The 22,516-nt window shown below is 43.5% G+C and overlaps 1 protein-coding gene across 2 annotated transcripts in view; it reads right to left on the minus strand.

Annotated features, from left to right (window-relative positions):
• ccdc102a (coiled-coil domain containing 102A) overlaps positions 1-22,516 on the minus strand; it is a 102,256-nt gene that overhangs the window by 4,703 nt on the left and 75,037 nt on the right. For both annotated transcript variants that reach the window (XM_049561725.1, XM_049561729.1), the window contains exons 6-9: positions 20,082-20,198; positions 19,703-19,912; positions 7,295-7,465; positions 6,642-6,745 (exon numbers count right to left, since the gene is read on the minus strand). In XM_049561725.1, coding sequence (XP_049417682.1) covers positions 6,642-6,745; positions 7,295-7,465; positions 19,703-19,912; positions 20,082-20,198 — 602 coding nt within the window. The remainder of the gene's footprint in view (positions 1-6,641; positions 6,746-7,294; positions 7,466-19,702; positions 19,913-20,081; positions 20,199-22,516) is intronic.

Below are 22,516 nucleotides of genomic sequence, written 5' to 3' on the forward strand. Positions count from 1 at the left end.
ACACTTGATTCTACTCAGTGTCATTTTTTTTGTCTTGCTGCCCTCGTTCTCTGAACACACGAGTTCTTAGGAGGGTTTGAAGCCTCAAGGTTTCAGCTCTCTGAAAGGCAGAGTCTATTAAAATTCTTTTATGCATTTCAGGTGACGTCATCTCTGATCAGGACTGTTCAAACATCCTGTAAAGATGACCTTCCTTCCCTCCCAATCTCCTCACCCTCTCCCCCCCCTCACTGGCCCTCAGGTCAGGGTCAGAGCGACCATTAGATTAACCATCATAACATTTGGACCACAACAGCAGCTCAGCCACTAAAAGCTTTTCTATTGAGCCTACAAACACTTAGCAAAGCGAGGGACCTGAATGCCTATCAATCTACAGAGAAAGACAAGAGGAAAGAGAGACGGAGGGGGGGTGAGACAGTGATGCCTGTCCTCCATTTGTTCTAAGCTGGGCTGTGGTCACTCTTACAATGAGCGATGAGAACGATCGATGGCTTTCCCAAAAACACCTGCAAGAGTGACAGTGTGGCCATGAAGCACCAGATCATGTTCCACAGACGGAAACACGAGCAACCACTGATTAGAACGAAGTGTGTGTGTGTTTGTGTGTGTGATGGAGGACTTTGTGGTTGCCAGTTTTAGTGCCGAGCAGGTTTGGCAACTCTCGGACAGCTTAGCTGCCCTTAGGGCTGAGTCGCAGCAGCATTTAAAGTGGTGTAATTCTGCATTTTAAAGGCTGGTGTGACGTCATTTTAATCAGTCGATTCCCTATTAGAGGCAAAATAAATATGCCTCAATCTTCTGTGGTGAGTTCAAGTTTTGTGAACTTGGACGATGTTGACCAATCCGAAAGTTAGCTAACGATAAAACAAGCTAGCCATTTAAATGGAAATCTTCAAATGTCAAATAATTCCTCTGAGCAGTTTAAGGATCTTGTGACGACGGCAACTCTGCTGCTGAAAAATGTATGATACTAGCAAAAGCTCCAGACAGCTAGCAAGATCTCAGTGACTCCAACAACTACATGGTTTTTCCCCTGATACACCAACCCGTGAGGACACGCACCAGGAGGGCATAACATATCACTCTTGGATACAATCCCTCACTGGCTTCCCACCTTCAAATATCACTAATTGTGTTGATTAATTTGCCCATGCCCAGAGAGAGATTCAATGTCAATGGTGAAAACAGGTTCCCTTCACGTTGGGAACACAAACCTGTGATAAAATATTCCCATTTGCTGAAGAAGGCCGTGACATATGGGAAACGCTCGCGTTGGAATATATTAGCACAGATACTAAAAAAGGCTTATTCAACTTGTTCTCATTTTCAGGTCTTCAACCACTGCTTTGTCACACCCCTCGGTGTGCACAGGGCACCCTTTAGTGTCTCAATGTGACGCACAGCTGAAACAGAACTACCTGGTCGGGTTCAGAATAAAGGTAAGTACGTTTGTTATGCAAGGAAAAGTGATGTAAATACAAACAATGAGACACTGGTACATAATTTCAGTAACGTTACCTTAAAACAACATCAACCTTTGTTTTCCTACAGGTCACGAACTGCAGTCTCCTGGGTGAACGTCTTCATCTTTTTAACTCATCCACCTCACTCTCACCATGTGCAGACTTTCTTGGCCTTTATACAAAGTCAGCTGCTTTCAATGTCAAGTATCGCCAAGAAAGGTTTACACTGGAGTTTGCTGAAAGCCTGGTGCATTATATTCACTTTGGTTGGTCCCCAGCAGTGAGTGAGATGCAGCTGGAGTAGTGATCATCACCTGCGCACCATATCACCATGGACTGCTGTACGCACTTGAAGATGGAGGCGCGCCAGGTTGCGGAGCCCGTTCTGCCTAACTTATTGTGCGCCAAAACGCAGAGCTGACAAGAGACTTTTGTATGTCTTTTTTGTTTTTTATTGTGTGGTTGCTTGGCTGTGACTTTTTGTGTGCTGCTGTCTTGGCCAGGTCTCCCTCGTAAAAGAGATCGTTGATCTCAACGGGACTTATCTGGTTAAATAAAAAGAAGACAGAGAGGACGGAGAGGTAGTGCGTGAAAAAAACATCAGCCTTTAGTTTGTTATAAATATTCTAATATGAAAGAATACATATATATATTTTTAAAAATTCAGGTTTTTTAGTGAGCTTGTGCCCAAAACTACTGCTGTGGCTTGGGCGGAAACTGTTCATGTCGGGTTGTGCCTGAGTTTCTACCCTGACAACATCATCAGGGGCTGAGTAGCACCCCTGACGACAAGTAACACAAACAAGGAAAGGACTTTAACAATATCCAATTTTAGAGCTTATACACCTCTTACTAGGATACACACGCACGCACGCACACACACACACACACACACACACACAGTCACATGCACGCAAAGTCCTTTATATTTTGGTTAAGGACAAACACTGTATGACAAAACTAAATGACACAGCACGTACAGTTCAGGCTGTCACACACACACTTTGTGTATGCTCTGTGTAACATGTGTCAGTGACACACGGCACAAAAACATGTTGACAGGACAAAGTGATGTTGTCAGAACACAGCCATCCATCAACATAAAGCATGAGCTTAAAACACACACACACACACACACACACACACACACACACACACACACACACACACACAAGCATGCTGTGAGAAACTGAATGAAAGAAATCCAGAATGGGGGAAAGCTTAAGCTACACCCTCCACAAGAACACACACAGATTTGTGTCAGTCTCTGAAGCCGTTACCATGCCGACACGCCTGTCACTCCTCCACAGAGCAGAGCAACAAGAGAGCTCTCTGTTACTACGGTAACCCGCGACTGGGAGCTCTGCGATTGGCTGCTGGGTGCCGGAGCAACGACGTGGAGAAAATGGAGAGAATGCAGAGGGAGAGGCAGAGAGCAGGGAGCGGAGGACTGTGCTGAGCTGATAGAGTGTGAGAGCTGAAGTGAAAGACAGGCAACACACACACACACACACACACACACACACACACACACACACACACACGTCAGGATCAGGAGAAGCTAATCTCTAAATAGTAGGAGAAGTGTGTGCTGAGGCTCACAGTGAGCCTGGCAGCTACAAGTAGGCTGTCAGCTTCACATCACACACACACACACCTGAACATGGTGTGTTTTCAGTGAGAGCCTTCATGGCTGTCTCGGCGTGTTTGGGAATGTGAGCGCCGTTGCTAAACATGGCACCACCCACACTTAGAGTACAAAAATGTTGGCATAAGCCTTTCCATAAGATATTCCAATGTCTTTGTGGATCTTCATAACAAGATACTAGTGTAGAATATTTTATGGCTCTGAGATCCAAGAGTGGAAAAAAGGTGACACGCCAAAAGAAATACTTTGGATGTGAGTTCGTGGGGCAGCCAACTAAGTTCAACAGTATATGGGGGAAGCACCAGTATCAGCAGCATTGACATACTTGACTTTGAAAACCATGTATCTGAATTTACTTTTTCTACATTCACCTCTTTGGCCCCTTTCCCACTGCAAAAAACCCATTTGACCATTTCCCCTTACTTCTCCTGAGAAGTAGCCTTCCTCTTGTCTCAGCCCGATCCTAATTCAAGATTTCAAAATGCTCTTGTTCCTCTCTCACTGCAGTAATCTTTATTTGCCTGAAATAATCAGCTCTTCAGATAACAGCAAGATCCAAAAGACAACTTGACTTGGCTTATTGATGAGCCTGCACAATTGCAGAAATTTGTCTTGTCAGGTATCAGCTCTGTGTATCTGATCTGTTTGCAGAGTTGAGGAACTTCTGAGAAGCCTGTGAGCACAGCAAAAGATCTCCTGCTGATTTATTCTTTTGCAGCAAAAGGTGGAGTTTAGGAGAAACAGATCAGAATTTAGTCATCTCCAAATAAGAGGCTGATTTATTTCTGATGGGACAAAGAAAAGACTATTTTGAGCAGCAACATTTTCCTCTGGGAGACGACAGCTTCACATGTGTCTGACACTAACAACAGCTCTCACCTTCTCCTGCTTGGTTTTCATACATTACAAACAACCTTAAATAATGTTAAGAACTCACTCCAGCACTGTGTGATAAAGTTAAACTTTGAGCAGTGAGAGCTGTGACTGACTGACACATTTACCCCTCAGGGCTTTATCATAGCTCTGTGTTCGCTGCTGAGATCGTATACTCAACTCCACCTACCTTAACTGATACCAGCTCTCTCTGATGATGACATATGCCAAACTGCTGCCCATATGTCGAAGAATACACCCAGAGAGATTCATATACTAGAGTCTGTGAATACTATTCCTGGCTGCCAGCAGAGTTCGGAGTGTCTCACTGCTGCAGATGGTTCATCATCAGACTACTCGTAGTGCGAGAGTTCATCTTGATTTTGTGTGCTGATTTTTAATTTTCTGTACAATTTGCTTCTTATAAATTGCTCTACTACTTTCGCTTGATTGGTGCACTTGTTGTTAATGTGTCCTGCACTCTGTTGGCCTGAAAGGTGCTTAATACTCGGATGCCCATCTATCTATCTATCTTCATCTGTTTATCTGGGGACAGGTCACGGGGACAGCAGGCAGAGCAAGCTACTCCAGACAGCCCTCACCCAGCAACACTTTCCAGCTTCTTCTGAGGGACCTTGAGGCGTTCCCAGGCCAGATGAAATATATATTCCCTCCAGTGTGTCCTGGGTCTACCACGGGGCCTCCTTTGGGTTAAACATGTCTAGAGAGCCTCTAATGGGAGGCACTCTGGAAGCATCCTGATCAGATGCCTGAACCACCTCAACTGGTCCCTTTCGACGTAAAAGAGCAACACCTCTACTTTGAGCTCTCTCTGTATGTCTGAGCTCCTCACCCTGTCTCTAAGGGTGCTTGTATCTTCAATTTTTCCAGTCACACCCCAAAGCTCATGACCATAGGTGAAGATTGGAACGTAAATGGACCTGTAAATCAAGAACTTTGCCTTCCAGCTGGAATGCTTGCAAAACCCAAAAGTTTGATACCTTTAGAGGGCTGGAATTGGGTATACCAAGACATCACAACATTCAAACTTCCAGCTCATATCTGAAATAGTTATGATATTGTGTTCACTGTCAACGTCTCCCCATTTTTCCTACATAGCTAGCTGGCTACCTATATCAAAGAAAAATAGCAAGAGGCATGGATGCGATTAACGCAGCTGCACAGGTTATTTTAAGATGACTTACAGAAATAAAAGGTCTTAAATTGGCATGCTACAATTTACGTGGCAAACTCTAACTGCTCCTCGCTCCTCGTAGCTTTAAATGAACAAGACAACAGTCTTTATCAATTGCTACTAACTGGTTAGCGCATACCAAAAAAAATTAAAGCTCTCTTCCAGAAACTGACTAAAATGAACACAATGTCAGGGCATTGCTGATTGATAAAACAACAAACTGATGATAAAACAAATGAAGCTTTGAAGCAACCAGTGTGTCCACGCTCACATTAACTTCAGATGGCGCTGTTGAGCAGGGTGAAACCCAGAGAATTCCTTCAGAGGATTAACTTTTGGATATATCAAAGTTTTATACATCTACAATATAGGCTAAACCATTCATTCATTCATTTTTGGTAACTACTTATCCTGTTGGCGGTCACATTGGGCGAGAGGCAGGGTTCACCCTGGGCAGGTCACCAGACTATCACAGGGCTGACACATAGAGACAGACAACAATTTAGAGTCATCAGTTAACCTGCATGTCTTTGGACTGTGGGAGGAAGCTGGAGTACCTGGAGGAAACCCACGCTGACACAGGGAGAACATGCAAACTCCGCACAGAAGGGCTCCTCCATCCTGGTTCAAACTGGAAACCCTCTTGCAGTGACAATGCTAACCACTGCACCACTGTGAACCAAAATGGAGGATCTAAGGATAGAGGATGCGTATATGGATTGTGAAGCTGCTGGAGAATAAAGAGGTGATCACACAGAAATGAGACGCTAGAGATGCGGACGCTTCAAAGACGCATGAAACGCTCGAAGTGCTTATTCAATGTGCGCTAGCTACTGCCGTCTGACGCTCAAAAAAGTTGAAAATATTTCAACTTTTCAGCATCTATGCGCGTCTATAAACGCGTGTCTAAAAAGAAGGGTCTACAAAAACGTCCATCTAAAAAGATGCCTGAACGCCAGTCAGACGCGCTGTATCATAGGAAAACAATTTTACTGGCGTCGCGCTTCTAGCGTTTCATCTCTGTGTGATAGCCCCCTAACTTGTGCGAGCTAGGGCATTGGCCTGGGCAGAGGTTTACTCTCATAGTGCCCTTCTAGTTTTTCATTTGATCACTTGAAACTCACTCAACCAGCTGACCCTACAGGGATTTATTCTGACGCACTGCAGCCAGGCGTCGTGTTCGTACCTTCATTACAACTAAGTCATGCATCAATGACCAATGTCAAGTAAGGGCGTAATACAGGAAATGACATCAAAAGTGTTACCAAGTGTGACTGTGCTTTAAAGAAACAACACGTTAAGCCTCACATTAAGAACAGTCTCTGAGGAGATACAGTCGATGCTGCCACTGAGGAGCTTTGGCACCTTTATCTGAAATCTGTTCGGTTTAAAATCCTGTGTGTGTGTGTGTGTGTGTGTGTGTGTGTGTGTGTGTGTGTGTGTGTGTGTGTTCATGTCTTACCTTGATTGTAAGTGTTCCAATTGTACCTGCAGATTCTCAGTCTGCTCCACCTGCTCATCCAGAGACCTCTGCAGCTTCCTGCTCTGGTTATGGGCCTCATCCAGCTGGACACACACACACACACACACACACACACTTATTTGTAATAGGCAATCTCACAAGTCTCGCTAAACCATTAATTGAGGTCACTGGCTTCTGGGTTGATCGTTACATGAAAGGGTCGTCTGAAGGGTTACACACACCCACTATCTTTATTATGTCTGTTATCTCTGTTATATCCACACATGAAACAATAAGGACTACATGTTATTAAAAAGCTATTAATGCAGATGCACATCTACATAGGCGTAGATGTGCATTTTTCCCATCAACAAAAACACATTTCAGGAGCAGAGGACTTTTGACAGTCATTTGCACCAAATTGATGCAGAAAAGGCACACGTTGGTACTTAAAATTCACCGTAACGCAGGAAATTAAGTGTTTTACGATTTAAAATTTTCTGGTGGAGGTCCCCTGAATCCCCCAATTTCATAGGTGTACACCCGGATGATGAAACGAAACCTACGCTGAAGGTTTTCAGTAAGTTGACAAGATCAATGACAGTTTCTTTTAAACTACACATACACAAATCCATGCACAGCCACGTCCTTACCTCATCCTCTGCCTGTCCTAACTCCTTCTTAAGCTCCTCCACCCTCAGGCGTAGCTTTTTGACTTCGGCCTCGTGGCTCTCCACCCTCCTGTTGGCGTGGGCGAGCTCTGCTGTCTTCTCCTGGAACTGCTTCTTCAGCTTAGCGTGAACATGGCGAAGGTCAGCGAGCTCCTGAGGACAGAGCAGACAGACAGAGGACACAGAGGCTTAGAGACCAGTGTTTCCAGTATGGAGCGGATTCTCCACCAGCTGTCCTGTCTCATTTGGTACTGAAAAATAAGAGCTCATTAATCTGTGTAATTTATGATGTAAAAGTACCTAGCACTTGGCTGATCACAGATCTGAAGATTTTCCCATTAACAATAGAGTAAATATTCAGTTACATACATTATTAATGCAAAAAAAATCTCATTAGTCGCAGTAGAAATATTTTATCAGCAAAACTGCTTCTCCATACATGGGACATTTCTACAGATTCAGTTCCATGTTAAATGATGCTCACAGTCGCTACAATAAAACAATTAAAGCCGGACTGATCCTGGATTTCTGAGGCAGATACCCATATTGATAATAGACAGCTAAATACAAAAATCTGACACATATAGACATATTTAAACATCGCATTTTAGCTTGAATACACTGGCATTAAATAAAAGATATTCAAGACTACCATGACCATGGTTAAGAACCAAAATTACTATAGCTATCCTATCAATTAAAGGCAAAAAGCCCAAAATAACTTCAGCCAACAAGCTTTTTCTTATTTTCCACAATGAATGAATATTACAGATATTAAAAAAAATGTGTTTCATGTCTCCGTCTGCTGGAGGGGCGTCATGATACGAGTACACATGCATAATGATGTTACTTGCACTACAGAAAACATTTGATGATCACTAAAATTATGGAGTGAAAAAAAAAATGGATATATCGATACCGATATTGATCATACCTCAAATGAGTTGTTACTTATCGGCATATCAAAGATCAGCAAAAAAATCCATTATCGTGCATCCCTACTGTAAAGCTGTGTTCTCTCGTCTCATTTAGCTACTTGTTAAAAGCCACTGAAAAGCCTGAAAAATGTATAACTTGGTTTTTCTCTTGTAGAACAAAACGTGAAATCTCTTAAACTTCTGTTAACCCGGACCTTATCTCAGGCATCTAAACAAAAACCGACTGACTTCGACAGGAGGGAACGAGGAGTGTAAAATGTCCACTCTTAGGGCTAATTCCTACAACACTCCATTTTCACTTTAGACTGGGACCACGATCAACTGATGAAGAATGAAGACGTGACTGCACATATGAGCTACTAACTTAAAAAGAAGAAGTTTTGGATGGAAATGTTGCCGTTAAGGAGTCACGACTGCAATATGTACTGAGTGGGACATTTACAGCTGAAAAACACATTTGTCAGTGAGGGGAAGTTTCCTCACACAAAGTTCATCCTGGCTGAACTCTTGCACTGTGGATTATGAGAAATACTTCACATATCCACTGATAATGAAAAGCCTGTGAGGAAGGAGGCTCTAATAAATGAAAGATTTAGCAAAGTCAGATTGTCCTTGTTACGACAAAGGTCTGGTGTTGCACAGGACAGAGAGTGTAGCTAGTAACAGCAAGAAAAACAATATCACGGGTGTAATGGCCTCTAAATGAACGTATCTGCATGCTAACGTTTGGTTGTGCTCCAAACCTTTGCAAATATTTCTGTTTTGTATCTTTTTTATGAGGCTGTAATTTTAGAAAATTGTGGTTGCGGTCAGGTTCGAGCCAACAAAGAGCTCCTCTCCACAGGTTTGCATTACGATTAGCTGAGGAAAGTCTGCACTTGGAGCTAATGGCATCATCAATAATGCACCATTGTCACTCACTGCACTTTCATGTACTTTGATGGCGTTGATTCAGCCTCCCTCCCTGCTGCCTCACACCTAATGGCTCCCCAGACAGAGCGGCTTCCAAGAAGCTTTTCTGAATTTATACGACGATGCGATGGAGAGAAATGAGATATCTACAGGAACAATAAAACACAAGCCCGGATTAAGGAGTGGGAAGTGCGCCGCACTTATTTATTTATATCTGTATTTGAGCCACACTTTATCTTTATTATGTAGTAAATATTTGATTCTTTAAGCCATCAAGCTTTGATTTCTTTAGTTTTTGCTCATTTATTCTGGCAGAAAGCGTTACATGTACAGAGCGAACACAGAGATTTAATAAGAAGTGCAATTCTGTTCAGATAACAGCAAATTCCTTAAGTTGCAGCACGTCCTCTCCCCTCCCCCTCTGTGAATATTTGCCTCATAATCAAGGCAAAATGCCACACAAACACTTGTGTAACCCCAGAGCCAGATCAAACAAAGAGCGGCAGGGTGATGCAGGAGGGAATAATTAAAAGGAGGGGGGATGCTGTGGAGGAGACAGGGATGAAGGGATGAGGAGACAGACGAGGAGACGTGGGGGGAGGTAGTAATTGGAAGGGTGGTATTTTACAGGATAATAAAGGTAAGCATAAGAACAAAGGAGAGACACAGAGTGCAGCCTGCACACCAGGGAGAGACTGGAAAGAAAAAGAAATTCATGAGATCACCAACATGTCTGACATTTCATGCTTTGGTTGAGGGAGAAAGATGAGCTGTGCACGAAGGGTTTAAGTCTGGCATTATTCTATGTTTCTCTTATTATCAAAAAATCGAACACTGTGTTCGTCTGTCTCACCACTTTCTACTTGAGTTTTTTAAAAAGGCTCAGTTATTTCCTAAAAAGCTGGTCGCAGTAGTTTTTAATCAAATGTGACTCAAATAAAACGAAAAATAATGCATTTATTGGGGACTATTTTCAGCTGCAGATTAGTACACCTTTGAGGTTATCACAGGCATAAAAATATCACCCGCCTTTTTTTTTTTAAAGGAATAGTTCGTCATTTAAGGAAATACACTCATCACTTACACTTAAACCCAGTTCAGACCAAAGATTCATGATGAGACAAAACAAAACCGTTTTTGAACGTTGCATGCAGAGGAAAGTTGCAGCGGTGTGAACTGGCTGGTCTGAGCTCGACTCAAGATGGCTGATGGTGTCATCTACAACTCTGCAGGTCAAATCGCCAGTGGCTGGTTTTAGAACATAAAGTTAGTCACCTTTTTCAACAGCCAGTCGGCACCTGCCGTTTTTGCCGGATCATTCTGAACTCCAGCAGAGCAGAAAAGCACCACACATAATCTCTTTTCCCTTTGTCCAATCAGATGATTTGAGAGGCGGGCCTTCTGTGGTGGTCACAACAACAAGTTTACAGTTGGTAAATAATGGAGGAGAAACTGGTGGTAGTGGTTGCTGGATACCCAGAGCTATACAGCCTGATTATAGACAGCAGGTTGTCAAACTGCGTCATCCTAAAATATGCCTGTAAACGTCCATGACGGAGGAGAAGCTCCTGGACCAACTGGTGGTACTCCCCATGATCCAGCCTCTTTTTTAGGGTCTCATGTACCCGCACAGATCTCTGTTTATCTGCTGACAGCCTCTCACCCTCAACCACAGCTACAGACAGTACCCTCTGCCTCAACATTTTAGGAACTAGATACTAATGACATTTTTTTACTAGTGGCATTTAATAAAAAATAAAAAAGTAGTGCAGTGCGCCTCGCGTTTTGCAACCTGCACTTTTTGTGTGATCGGGGACTTAAACAGCACATAATATGGGCGCAAAGTAAGGCACAAGGGGCAAAGGGGTTGCATTTAGTCCTTTAATTAATCATAGATATGTTTTGGGCGTAGCATGAATTCAACCAATCTGTCATCTCCCATTCCTTTGAAAAGCCAGATGCACCTGCACATGTCACACTGCTATTAGCATGTTGGATTCATCAGATTTGAGCTGTGAGGGTTTTTCTGCCGACAGTAATGCAGTACAAGCAGTGATGTCACTGCAGCAGATATCGTGGGACAGTTAAGCAGCAAAACTAAAAACTGTAGTTATAAATTCAACAGAGGAAACGGAACTAAACTTTTAGCTTCTGAAATAATCCATAAAATTACGCTGCTCCACGTGCATCTCTCTTAATGTGAAGTCAGACAGCAACTCTGGTCTGGTCTCTGCTATGTTCACGTTTTACAGAATGTCTTTAATATTTTTGATGATGTATTATTTCATCCGGCTGAAACCTATCCGTGTGTCCCTGAGTATGTCACAAGCAAAGTGTACGTGCATTGCGAACCTGCCTAACTCGAAAAAAAAAAAGGAGGGAAGTTTCAGTTCGACGATTTCATTTTAAAATTGGCAGCCATAAACCTCCATATAACGGTAACTCAAATGTGACGGTCTGCTGCCTTTTTTTACATCACTGTAAAATCTTTAATCTTGGACTACTGGTCGGACAAAGAGCTGAACTGGACTCTAGGACACAATAAACATTTTTCACACTGACATTTAATAAACTAAATGATTAATTCATTCATGTACAGATTAATCCATAATGAAAATAATAGTGTCTGTGAAGGTTCAAAATGAAGTGAATAAATTAGACATGAATAAAATATACAATCAAATGAATAAATAGTGTAAAACATGCAGTTCTCTTCTTGTCTTAACATCCCTTATTCTTCTGGGGCGCTTCATCAGACCAGTTTCCCTTTAGGTTCATTAAAGTTTCATCTACTTGGCTGACAGGAAATCCCAAAATATCCACTTCCTGAGAAATGTGACACCTAGAAAAAGGCTGCTGGTGGGAAAACACCATCATTTGTCGCCGGTCAGCCAAATTAAAGAACATTTTTAACAATGACAGTGTGTATCGGAGACCATACAGATAACTGACTGAGGAAAACAAGGTCAACGCCTTTTTTCCACAACAGGAAAATGTGGTAGACGGACAAAGAGGAACGATGAAAGAAGTGTCCTGGCTGCCGTCCCTAAACTGCCATCTATCAGACGAAAGGTAAATGAAGCAGGTTTCTACTGTGTGCCTCAGAGCAGACACACCGGCCAGAAACCTCAATATTCCCCACAGTTTTATCATTTCAAGAAGATGTAATAAATGTGTGCAAGGGCAGCGGAGAAACGGGGGGTGGGGTTGACGGATGAATGGGAGGGAAGCGAGAGGCCGGGAGTCCCTGACTCTATTAAACATGAGGGATTACTGAATGATCTATGAGCACGAAAATGTGTCTGTATGCCTGCGTACGTGTGTGTGTGTGTGTGTATGTTTGTTCATTCAGGCTCCTTCTGCATGTGTGTGTGTGTGTGTGTGTTAATACGCCATTATGGGTTTATGTATTTGTGCCAAATCTGTGTCTGTTTGCTCACACACACAGAAGCACAATTATGTGTACGTGTGTGTAACTGTACGTGTGTGTGTGTGTGTGTTACGCCACACTGCCTGTTAAATGTTTCTCCTTGACTGGAGAGACCCTGAAGTCTGCTGCTACATCTGTTCCACTGAAACAAAGACACACAAACACACACACACACACACAAATAAATCACAGGCGTATGCCCAGAAGTATATTTACACACGCATCACCTTGACAAAAAGGTCCTTTAATGTGAGGAGAAAGAAAAGAAGAAACAGAATCAGATGTGGAAATAATTGATGTACGTACAACTGCTGCTCATTCACAACGGGGTGAACACACTTTCTGCACACACACACACACACACACACACACACACACACACACACAAAGAATCACTATAATTCTCCCTTCCCCCTCTGGCATACTGAATTTAGCATTAATTTAGACAGTGAAGTCTCTCATCCTTGCACACACACACACACACACACACACACACACACACAGAGCAAATAGCAGAATTGGGTTTATAATCAGGGCTGCCCAAGAGCAAGTGGAGGAGGGACTTACGGGCAGTGCTCCAACCAGATTGGTCAGAACAGATCAGCTCAATAAAACGAGCATGAAAAGAATGCAAAGAGACTCAGATCATAAGACAGAACGGCAGACAAAATGTTAGAAGTTAGATTTATAAAAGCACCAAGAATAAACATGAATACGGAAAAACAAAGCATATATGTTTGTACACTAAACCTAACGGGTGTATGTACGTGCACATGTGCAACATCTAACAATTAAATGAACTCTGACGGCCTAAAAGTGAAACCTGTCATGTGTAGAGACTGTCTAGATTGACGACTACAACCGTGTGCGCGCACAAAGGCAGAAATATGCATACACTTTCTGTTTGTCAGATTTATAAAGCTCTAGATGCATGTGCACAAGCCTCACTTCCACAATGACTCCATAAATCTCATCATAAATCTATGTAGAAACGCCTCGAAACATCCCTTTGCACATCAATACTTGTGCCTGCACCACCACTAACTGGACCTGTCAGTGAGGTTCTGTAAAGAAAGAGCTGTTACATCGACCGCGTTGCATCAGCGAGGTTCTCCGAGGTTTAGAGCTGTCGTCATTTTGCACGGCCATGGTGATGTGTAGCTTCCGTACCACTAATTTATCATACTTCTGCAAACCATCATCGCAGTAAAATTTCTATCATCATTATTATTAAACAGCAGAGGGATCAATGATTCATTCATAGCACTGATGTGGAAACTGACTGCAACTGTGTGACAAAGTGTTTCACACAATACCAATAAACAATCACTAACAAGAAGATGAATTTAAGTAAAAATAATGATGAAATTCATCATGCAAATAATTTATGATTAACTTTATAAATGTGCCTTTGAGTAACATCATTCAGAAGCTAACCTATGCAACCTAAAAACAGCGTTATCTGTCTCTCAACTTATGTTCTAGCTCCTCATCATCCGCAGCTAAGGTGGCTGAAACTGTGAGTACGCCTGGTCTGAAGAATGCCTGAGGTGTGCGCATTTACATTCTTCATTCATTCAGTAAATGTGGAAAAAGGCGTACACGTGGTTTTTATACGTAGACGTCATTTGCGCACCTTTGACGCGAAGGAGCAGCAGCTCTACTCCGAGCTCCCTCTGGATGTCTGAGCTCCTCGCCCTATCTCTAAAGCCTAGTTCACATGGCACGATTTTCACCGCAAGGATCTTGAGAGCCACCTTGGGTCGGAGGTGAGTCGGCAGATAGTCTGCCACGACGAGTCCTCATGTGTGAACAAGCCTAAGGGCAAGTTGCCCCCTCGTCTGTGACTGGGACTGGATATCTGGCATGCTAGAAAACTGGAGAAATGTGACACGACTGACAAAGAGCATCAGCCAATGAGAGGCGGGATACGTCCCACGTCAGCACGCAGGAGGACGGAAGAAATGTGAGGAGGACAAGCCACAGGGTTGCCAGGTCCGCTTATTAGCCGCGACTTTGGGCTTGTTTCTAAAGTGGAGTTGCTTATTTGGGCTTGCTCTCTAAACGTCACCTTTCACTATATATATCTGTCGCTTCTTTTTGGCTTGTTTCCATAGCCTTTGTTTCCATGGTGGCGTCCACAGGATCACGGGGAGCGCACTGTGTTTGGACCCAGGCCCTGGAGGCAGATCTGATTCAACACTGGGAAGAATATCCATGCCTTTACGATGTGTCGTCTCCAAGTTTGGTGATGTCAACGCGTTATCTGGGGCTCTGTTGGTGAGGACTCGGTGGAGAAACCACCGAGAAAGAAATCACTCAAAAGATTACAATAGTCTCCACGACGCAAAATCAGGGTGAAAACCGTGTAGTGTGAACTAGTCTTAAGGCTGAGCCCAGTCACCCCACGGAGGAAACGGCTGCTTGTATCTGCGATTTCGTTCTTTCAGTCACTACTCAGAGCTCATGACCGTAGGTGAGAGTTGGGACAGATGGACCAGTATTTTCTGACAGTAAATATACTTAAAATCTAAACTAACTTAAAAACCACTTTGAGATCTTTAAGGTGCGACTTTGACTGCGCTGAAAAGAACTGATAATCTCCTTTTCACAGTGGTGTAATTCTTCTCCATGTCACTTGTGAGTATGACAAATTTTGACTATGACTTTTATCCTCGCTAAAAGTCAGATAGATGTCGACATTCATCTGTTGCACGAAGCCATTTAGTTTAGCTGACAATCTGAAGTGGAACTAATTTGTCATTAATTCTGGGTAAATTAAGACTTTCTCAGACTCAAAGACATCCCTGAACGAGCAGCCACGGCAAACCACTCAGCTCCCTTCACTCTGGCAGCAAGTGTTTGTCTGACACTCAATCTCTTCCCTCTTTTCTATTCACCACAGGTTGCTTTAAGGTTACCTCACAGACAGATGTTATCTCATTAGTTGTGCACCGAAAGGTAACAAACAAAAAAAAGGTCAACTTGAACTTTGAGTGCAGCAGCGTGGTGAGAAATCCCACCAGAGCACAGTGCTTGATGTTGCGCTGCTGCAAGGTTCAACGTCTCCACTCTTTCACGCTGATTCTGTCATTGATCGTATTTAGAGAGCCTAACGCTACATGCACACCTTGCTCTGCTGTTTAGGTGGAGCATTTTTGTCGATCACTGCCCCTGCAACAGCACAGTGGAGCCGTATTTGGAAGGAAATTGGACGTGCCCACCCATCAAAACAAGAGAGGAACACCTAGTTCTTACTGGATCCTGGTATCCCTGCCTTTATAACAGAAAGCAGACAGATGTCATGTCCAGAATACGGAGCTTCTTTTGCACAGATTGGTTTTCATGATAAGTAAAATGATCCAACAACTGCAAATGTCAAGTATTGATATGATAAAGGGCAGCAAAGCCCCTGGTGATAATATATTTTAGAGGATCTGGCTCAGAAAAAACATCATAATCATCATAAGCATCACAGTAATGAACCAACCAAGTGCTTAACCAAGTGTTTTTCTTTTGTCTGCATGAAGCCAAAATGTATTGATTACAACGGGAGTCCTGTCGTTCACGTTCTACTTCTGGTTGTACAGATGCGATCTCAAATATGTCTTTCTCGACGGAGGCAGCCATCACACACTGCTCATGCAGGCAGTGTGGCCCAGGGATAAGAAGTACAACATAACGTAGGACTGCACATGAGCTCCAGTGAGAGACAATAAACAGGAGTAAAGAGGTTTAAATGTTTGGGTGTAAAAATGTGTCTCACGTTTTGTCCATTTATTTCTCACTGAGGTCAGCCGCACTGGTTTCTCCTGCCTCTCCTGCCAGCACCTCACCCTGTTTCTTTTTGTTCCTTTGCCTACTGCAGCATTAAATAAACCTCAGCGCTTCATAAATAACCCTGTGGGACAGGTGGTAATGGAGGCCATTACACTGACCAACACTTAGACACATATCTGCCAGTGTGAGGCCGTGCCATCTGACCTGCTGCTAATAGGGCCGTTTAAGGAGACCAGAGTTCAACACACACATACAAAAACACACGTGCACTCAAACACACACTTGTGCGACACACATATACAACTGTAAACAGATTATTTGAAACTGAACACAGGACACCGACACGCTTCGTTTCACCATGAAGAACTGCTCTGTTACTTCCGTTCCTCTTCAGGTCCACATGTTGGATCACAACTGTCCACTCACATCAATCACTCTGCCAATAAACCATATATTCACAGTGCTCTGAATTTGGCTGCTGCTCCAACATCACTGCAGCCACTCCACTCCTCCTGACTTAAGTTGGCAACGAGCTCCGATCCCCATAATAACATGACAAAAGTTTGACGTCAAGTCAAAGTAAAACTCAGCACTGGATGAAACAACTTCACAGTTATAACTTTAACTTTTGTTGTAAGGCAGCCATCACAGGTCATCATGTTGCATGAAACACGTCTACAAACTGTCTTTTAAAGCAGCAGAAACGTCTCCACACCTCTACAGATTTAACTGAGGAAGTCTTCCTGATTGTGCATGTTGGGTAAACAACCCCACCTGCTGACCACAGGTGTCATAACAAGACATCTACTTATATTCTATTGAATCTGCAGGTATTATATTATTCTAAGATAAATATATAGTATGGAATATTATCATATTCTCTGCCTTACCATATCTTCTGTGTTTGAAAGGTGCCAGATAATTGCTTCTGTGTGATTAACAGTCAGCAGTTCATATAATGTGAACATGATACCGAATGTGTTAACAAGCTAATTTGCAGACTCGCTAATTTACACCCAAAGGCCTAGTCTATCCTCGAATGACTCCATCAACTCAATCCCTGATGATGTCAGGTGATGTGCTTACAGTTATCACCTGTTCTGTTTTTCCACGAGGTGGAGGTGTAATGATGAGACTTAGATAGCCTCTACAGCGTGCTACCCCTTTCCACCAAATCAGCTCTGGTACCTGAACTGGTTTAACCTTGGCAATATATACACCGCTCAAAAAACATTAAGGAAGGCTGTGAGCACACGTCCCACTAGAGGACGTGGGGCCCTCATGCCACCCTCATGGAGTCTGTTTCTGACAGCGTGGTCAGAAACATGCACACCAGTAGCCTGCTGGAGGTCATGTTGTAGGGCTCTGGCAGTGCTCCTCCTGTTTCTCCTCACACAAAGGAGCAGATACCGGTCCTGCTGCTGGGTTGATGCCCTTCTATGGCCCTGTCCAGCTCTCCTGGTGTAACGGCTGGTCTCCTGGTATCTCCTCCATGCTGTTGAGACTGTGCTGGGAGACACAGCAAACCTTCTTGCGGCTGCACGTATGGATGTGTCATCCTGGAGGAGCTGGACTACCTGTGCAACCTGATTGGGCTGCAGGTACGGCCTCACGCTCCCAGCAGTGACAAGGACACTAGCAGAAGACCAAACTAGAGAAGAATCAGTCAGGAAGGATAAGGAGAGAGCAACTGTCTGTGGACACCACATGTAAAACCATTCCCTTTTTGGGGGTGGTCTTGCTTTTGCCTCTCAATTGCACCTGTTGTCACTTTGATTTGCATCAAAGCATCTGAAACTGATTCACAATCACTTGTGCTTCCTGAATGGACTCATTGATATCCCTGAAGTTTAACTGACTTGGTGTTAGACTGTGACCATAAAGTGTTCCTTTAATTTCTTGTTGAGCAGGGTATATCTAGTGAACCAGCCTGTGTTTTCACCAATTTTGCATGGATCCACTGTGATCAAGGATGTCTCATTCATGGAGGGTGTTGCACAAACCACAACAAAAGTAAACAATAGCATCAAACTTTTGTTCTTTTGGGCAGACATTTGTTTTTACCCACTTTAGCTCACTTGCCTTCTCCATACTCTTTTTCAAACCTGTGCAATATGACACACCCACTGATGTTGTCAGGGTTCGCACTTCAGGTCAAGGAAACCCTGCTATGTTGGGAGAGACGCACCCTGGAGGAATCGTACTCAGATCTCTGAATAATTTTTAATTATTCTTTTTAATGTAGAGGAGCCATGACTCTGAACTCCTTTCGAGTGTCCAACCTCCTCACCTCGTCTCTAAGGGTCCTTTAAGGGTCTCAAAAACAACTATGTCACACAGGTGTTGTCACCCTTCAAAGGAGAAACAGCTGCGTGTATCTGCAAACTCATTTTTATTTCACTCAGGTTCAGCCTGCTCCGCCCTCTGCTTCATTCTGACTCTAATAAACAACATTATGGTGGCGACCACTTACACAACTACAAGCTGCGATGGGAAACTTCTCAGTGACATCAACATTTGTCTGATACTTTTACAGCCTGGAGGTTTAGAGCGGCAAAATCATAAACAAGTGTTCTTTGTGTCGCTGACAGTACTAATGAAACATCGTCACAGTCAGTGCAGCAAAATGTTTCCTCTGTTCCCAAACAGCATGTGAGCACAGAGAAAAACAGGAAGAGCTATTAAAGAGGACTGATAAGATGTATTTTAAATAACACAAACACACCCACACACACACAGAGGGGGTTATGCAAGTACTGCATCTGTGTGTGTGTGTTTGTGCACATCAGTGTGTCGCAGTGTGACAGTGAACATCAATCTGTGCAGTGCTGGTGATGCCCAAAGCCCTGGCTGGGGTTGAAGATGATTCAACTATCAATCAAGCTGTGTGTGTGTGTATGTGTGTGTGTGTGTGTGTGTGTGTGTGTGTGTGTGTGTGTATCCAGTGTCTTAATCGCTTGCCCTGTTTCTCCTTCTCTGTCCGGATCAATACCATGGTTTCAACACTATACACAAAACACCATCAATCTCTCTCTTTCTCTTTCCTCAACCACACACACATACACACACACACACACACACACACTGCTGACAGTGCTGCGGGAAGACAAGGTCAGGGCGCAGTCTCCTAACGTTTATAGAGATCTCATCAGTGTGTGTGTGTGTTGGTGTAGTAAGGAAATCACTGTGGAATTTAAAGACGTTAAACATGTTGTCATAAGGTAGAATTTTCCTTCAGTAACAGTTTTAAAACCTGAATGAAAGGATTGACAGACAAGAGGGCGGCTGTTTCCTCTTGGCTCTGTCTAAACAAAGGATTGTCCTCCCCACCTTGTTCCTCTCGAACAGCTCCGTCTGGATGGCCTTGAGGTCGGTGTCGAGTGCGGAGGCGGCCTGCCGGCGTTTCTTGGCCAGCTGCTCTTCCAGGTCTTCAGCCTGAGCCCTCAGTTTCTTGTTGTCCCTCTCCAGGGCCAGTTTCTCCGTTTCCAAGCGCTCCCTGCGCCCCCACTCTGCAGCATTCTCCACCTGCAGCCTCTCCATCTGATGGAGACAGGGATAAAGACAGAGGGCAGAGAGGAAGAGAGGGTGAGGACTCTGAAATAATAACTGTATTTTAGGCGAACCAATCAGCACTGCAACGTGTTTGCAACTGCACTGGAAAGTAATTTTGCTGTTGAAAGTCACTCTGACCAAGCAGCAACCTCCTCACCTCAGCTCGTAGTTCAGCCAGTTTCTTGTCCATACTGGTTCGGGCTCCCAGTTCGTCCTCCAAGTCTTCAGATATGCGGCCGAGTTCATCCTGATGCATTTCCTTCAGCAGGTTCAGCTGGATGGTGTTTGGGAGAGGGGAAAAGACAAACGGTCAAAGGGTTGAGTTTTACTTTGCCCTTCATAACCTCTGCCAAGAAGGTCAAAAAGGTTTTCGGTTTGGTTTGTTCGTCTGTTTGTGAGCTGGATTACAGAAAAACTACTGGCTTTATGAAATCTGGTGGAAGGGTTTAGCTTGAGCAAAATAAGGGAACCCATTAAAATTTGGAGCGGATTGGAACTCAATTCTAGAGTTTCGGGGCAGTGATAGAGAAAGCCCTGTCCACATAACACTCAGTCCTGAATCTCGGGACAGACAGATGTCTTTGGTCAGATGATCTCAGTTCTCTCACAGTGTGATACGGGGAGAGAAGCTCTATGATGTAAGACAGGGCGAGGCCGTTTAACACTTTCTAGACAAACATCAGAATCTTAAAATGTATTCTGTTGCTGACGGGCAGCCAGTGTAGGGAGGATTGTAGGAGTGTGTAGGATTTCGTGGAATCTAGCGGTAAGGATTGCAGACTGCAACCAACTGAAACTTCCTCCATGCGTCAAGCGTGAACTCCTGGTTAGGACTCCTTTAGTGTTCATTGTTCAGGCGATTTTTACCAGGAGTCGAATTATCCACGGAGCTCTCGTCCTCTCCAAACCAAACAGACTAGGTGATTTAAACCAGTGAAAACACGGAATAAAGCAGTTTCACATTACAAATCAGTGTTTCTCTCGTACTTCTTGCTTGTCCCAGATGGGCAGCTAAACCTTTGTGCTCATCTTTTTTCTCTGGTAACTTAAGATCTAAGATGTGCAGGAGGTTTTTACCAGGAGCTGAATTATTTGCAGAGGTCTCTTCCTCTCCAAAACAAACTGACTTGCTGATTTAAACCAATAAAACACTGAATAAAGCAGTTTCACGATAAAAAACATGCCAGCCAGTGTTTGGTTTGTCCGTTCTGACTGAGCTACTAAATGTAAAAATACTGGGGTGCAAAATGGCGGACTCCAATGTAGATATAAACAGCTCATTGTAGGGTAACGAAATCAATGATTCTTATTTTCTGGTGATTATACACTAAAGAAAACATACATATTATAATACATTTCCACCAATATATCGCCCTAAATCCTACACACTGGACCTTTAATATTGCAAGATTGTGCATTTGGCCTTGGTGGAGGTTTGTGCTCTCAGAGTGCCTGTACATGTTAATGTTTTTGAGAAACCCAGCAAACACTGAACCATTAAAGATTCTCCTTCCTTTTACTTCTTCTGTTTTAAAGGTGCAACTCTACGAATGACAGCTGACGATGAGTGCTGGAGAAAAGGTAGGAGGATCCGCGTTCATACCCTTCGGAGTACATTAGATGCTGCTCATTAAATGAACAGACCAGATGATTGATGTATGTTTTAAGACCTATTAGGTAAACTGACAGGTCATATTACAACAGTGAAGGGCAGGCCAATATTAATACAAGCTGGAAATGAGAGCTGAGAGTGAACCAATGGTCCTGTGATCAAACATGTACTTTACTTTCACATTTTTTGCACTTTGTCATCGTTTAAATATGAAATAAATCATCCTTTTTGCATTTGGCATTGTTTTCTCTTTTCTACGGGGGTGTTTACCCTGCCAAATGCACTAAAATTTTCTTCCTTATAAGCCAAAATTCAAGCGTGCAAACCTTTTCACATGGCATGCCAAAGTTCTACATTAGTTCTCAGTACTGACGTTTCAAAGTGGCACTTAAGTCATGCTCTGAGGAACAGATAGGACATCAGCACAAATAAAAAAACAAAAATACAAAATTCCATCATTCAATATCTCAGCAGCAGCCCTCCTCCAAACTTTGCAATAGCTTGATATTTAGTGTTATCTGTTTGTAAGTAAAGACGCTCCCGCTCCGTTCTAAAAGGTGGCCATTTCTGGAGCCAAACATCATCTGTGATCTTGAAGTATCCGGGACAACAAGCGTGGAGATAAGGATGACCCCACCTCCTCCTCCATCCCCTCTTATCCCTCCTTGTTCTTATCCGATTGTTGCATCTCAGCCTGTGTCTCATCTGCCTGCTCTCCACCTTCAGCACTTCACCCTATCCTGCTTTCATTTCCATCTTATCTTCAAAACACCCATCTACACATCTCTCATATGTTCTGACCTGTCTCCTCCTTTCTTTCCCTTTGCTGGTTTTTATCAAACTGATGTTGTCATTCAGTGAAACTCTCCGTAAGACCTGCGTTTGCTGTGTGCTTTTCTTTCCAGCGTCTCTCCTCTCTGCAGGCCTGGACTGCCCCCGAGTGGTGGAACGCTGCCAAGACATAAACCCTGTTCCTGTCC

This window comes from Epinephelus fuscoguttatus, linkage group LG2 (genome assembly GCF_011397635.1).
Source record: "Epinephelus fuscoguttatus linkage group LG2, E.fuscoguttatus.final_Chr_v1".
Classification (NCBI taxonomy): Eukaryota; Metazoa; Chordata; class Actinopteri; order Perciformes; family Serranidae; genus Epinephelus; species Epinephelus fuscoguttatus.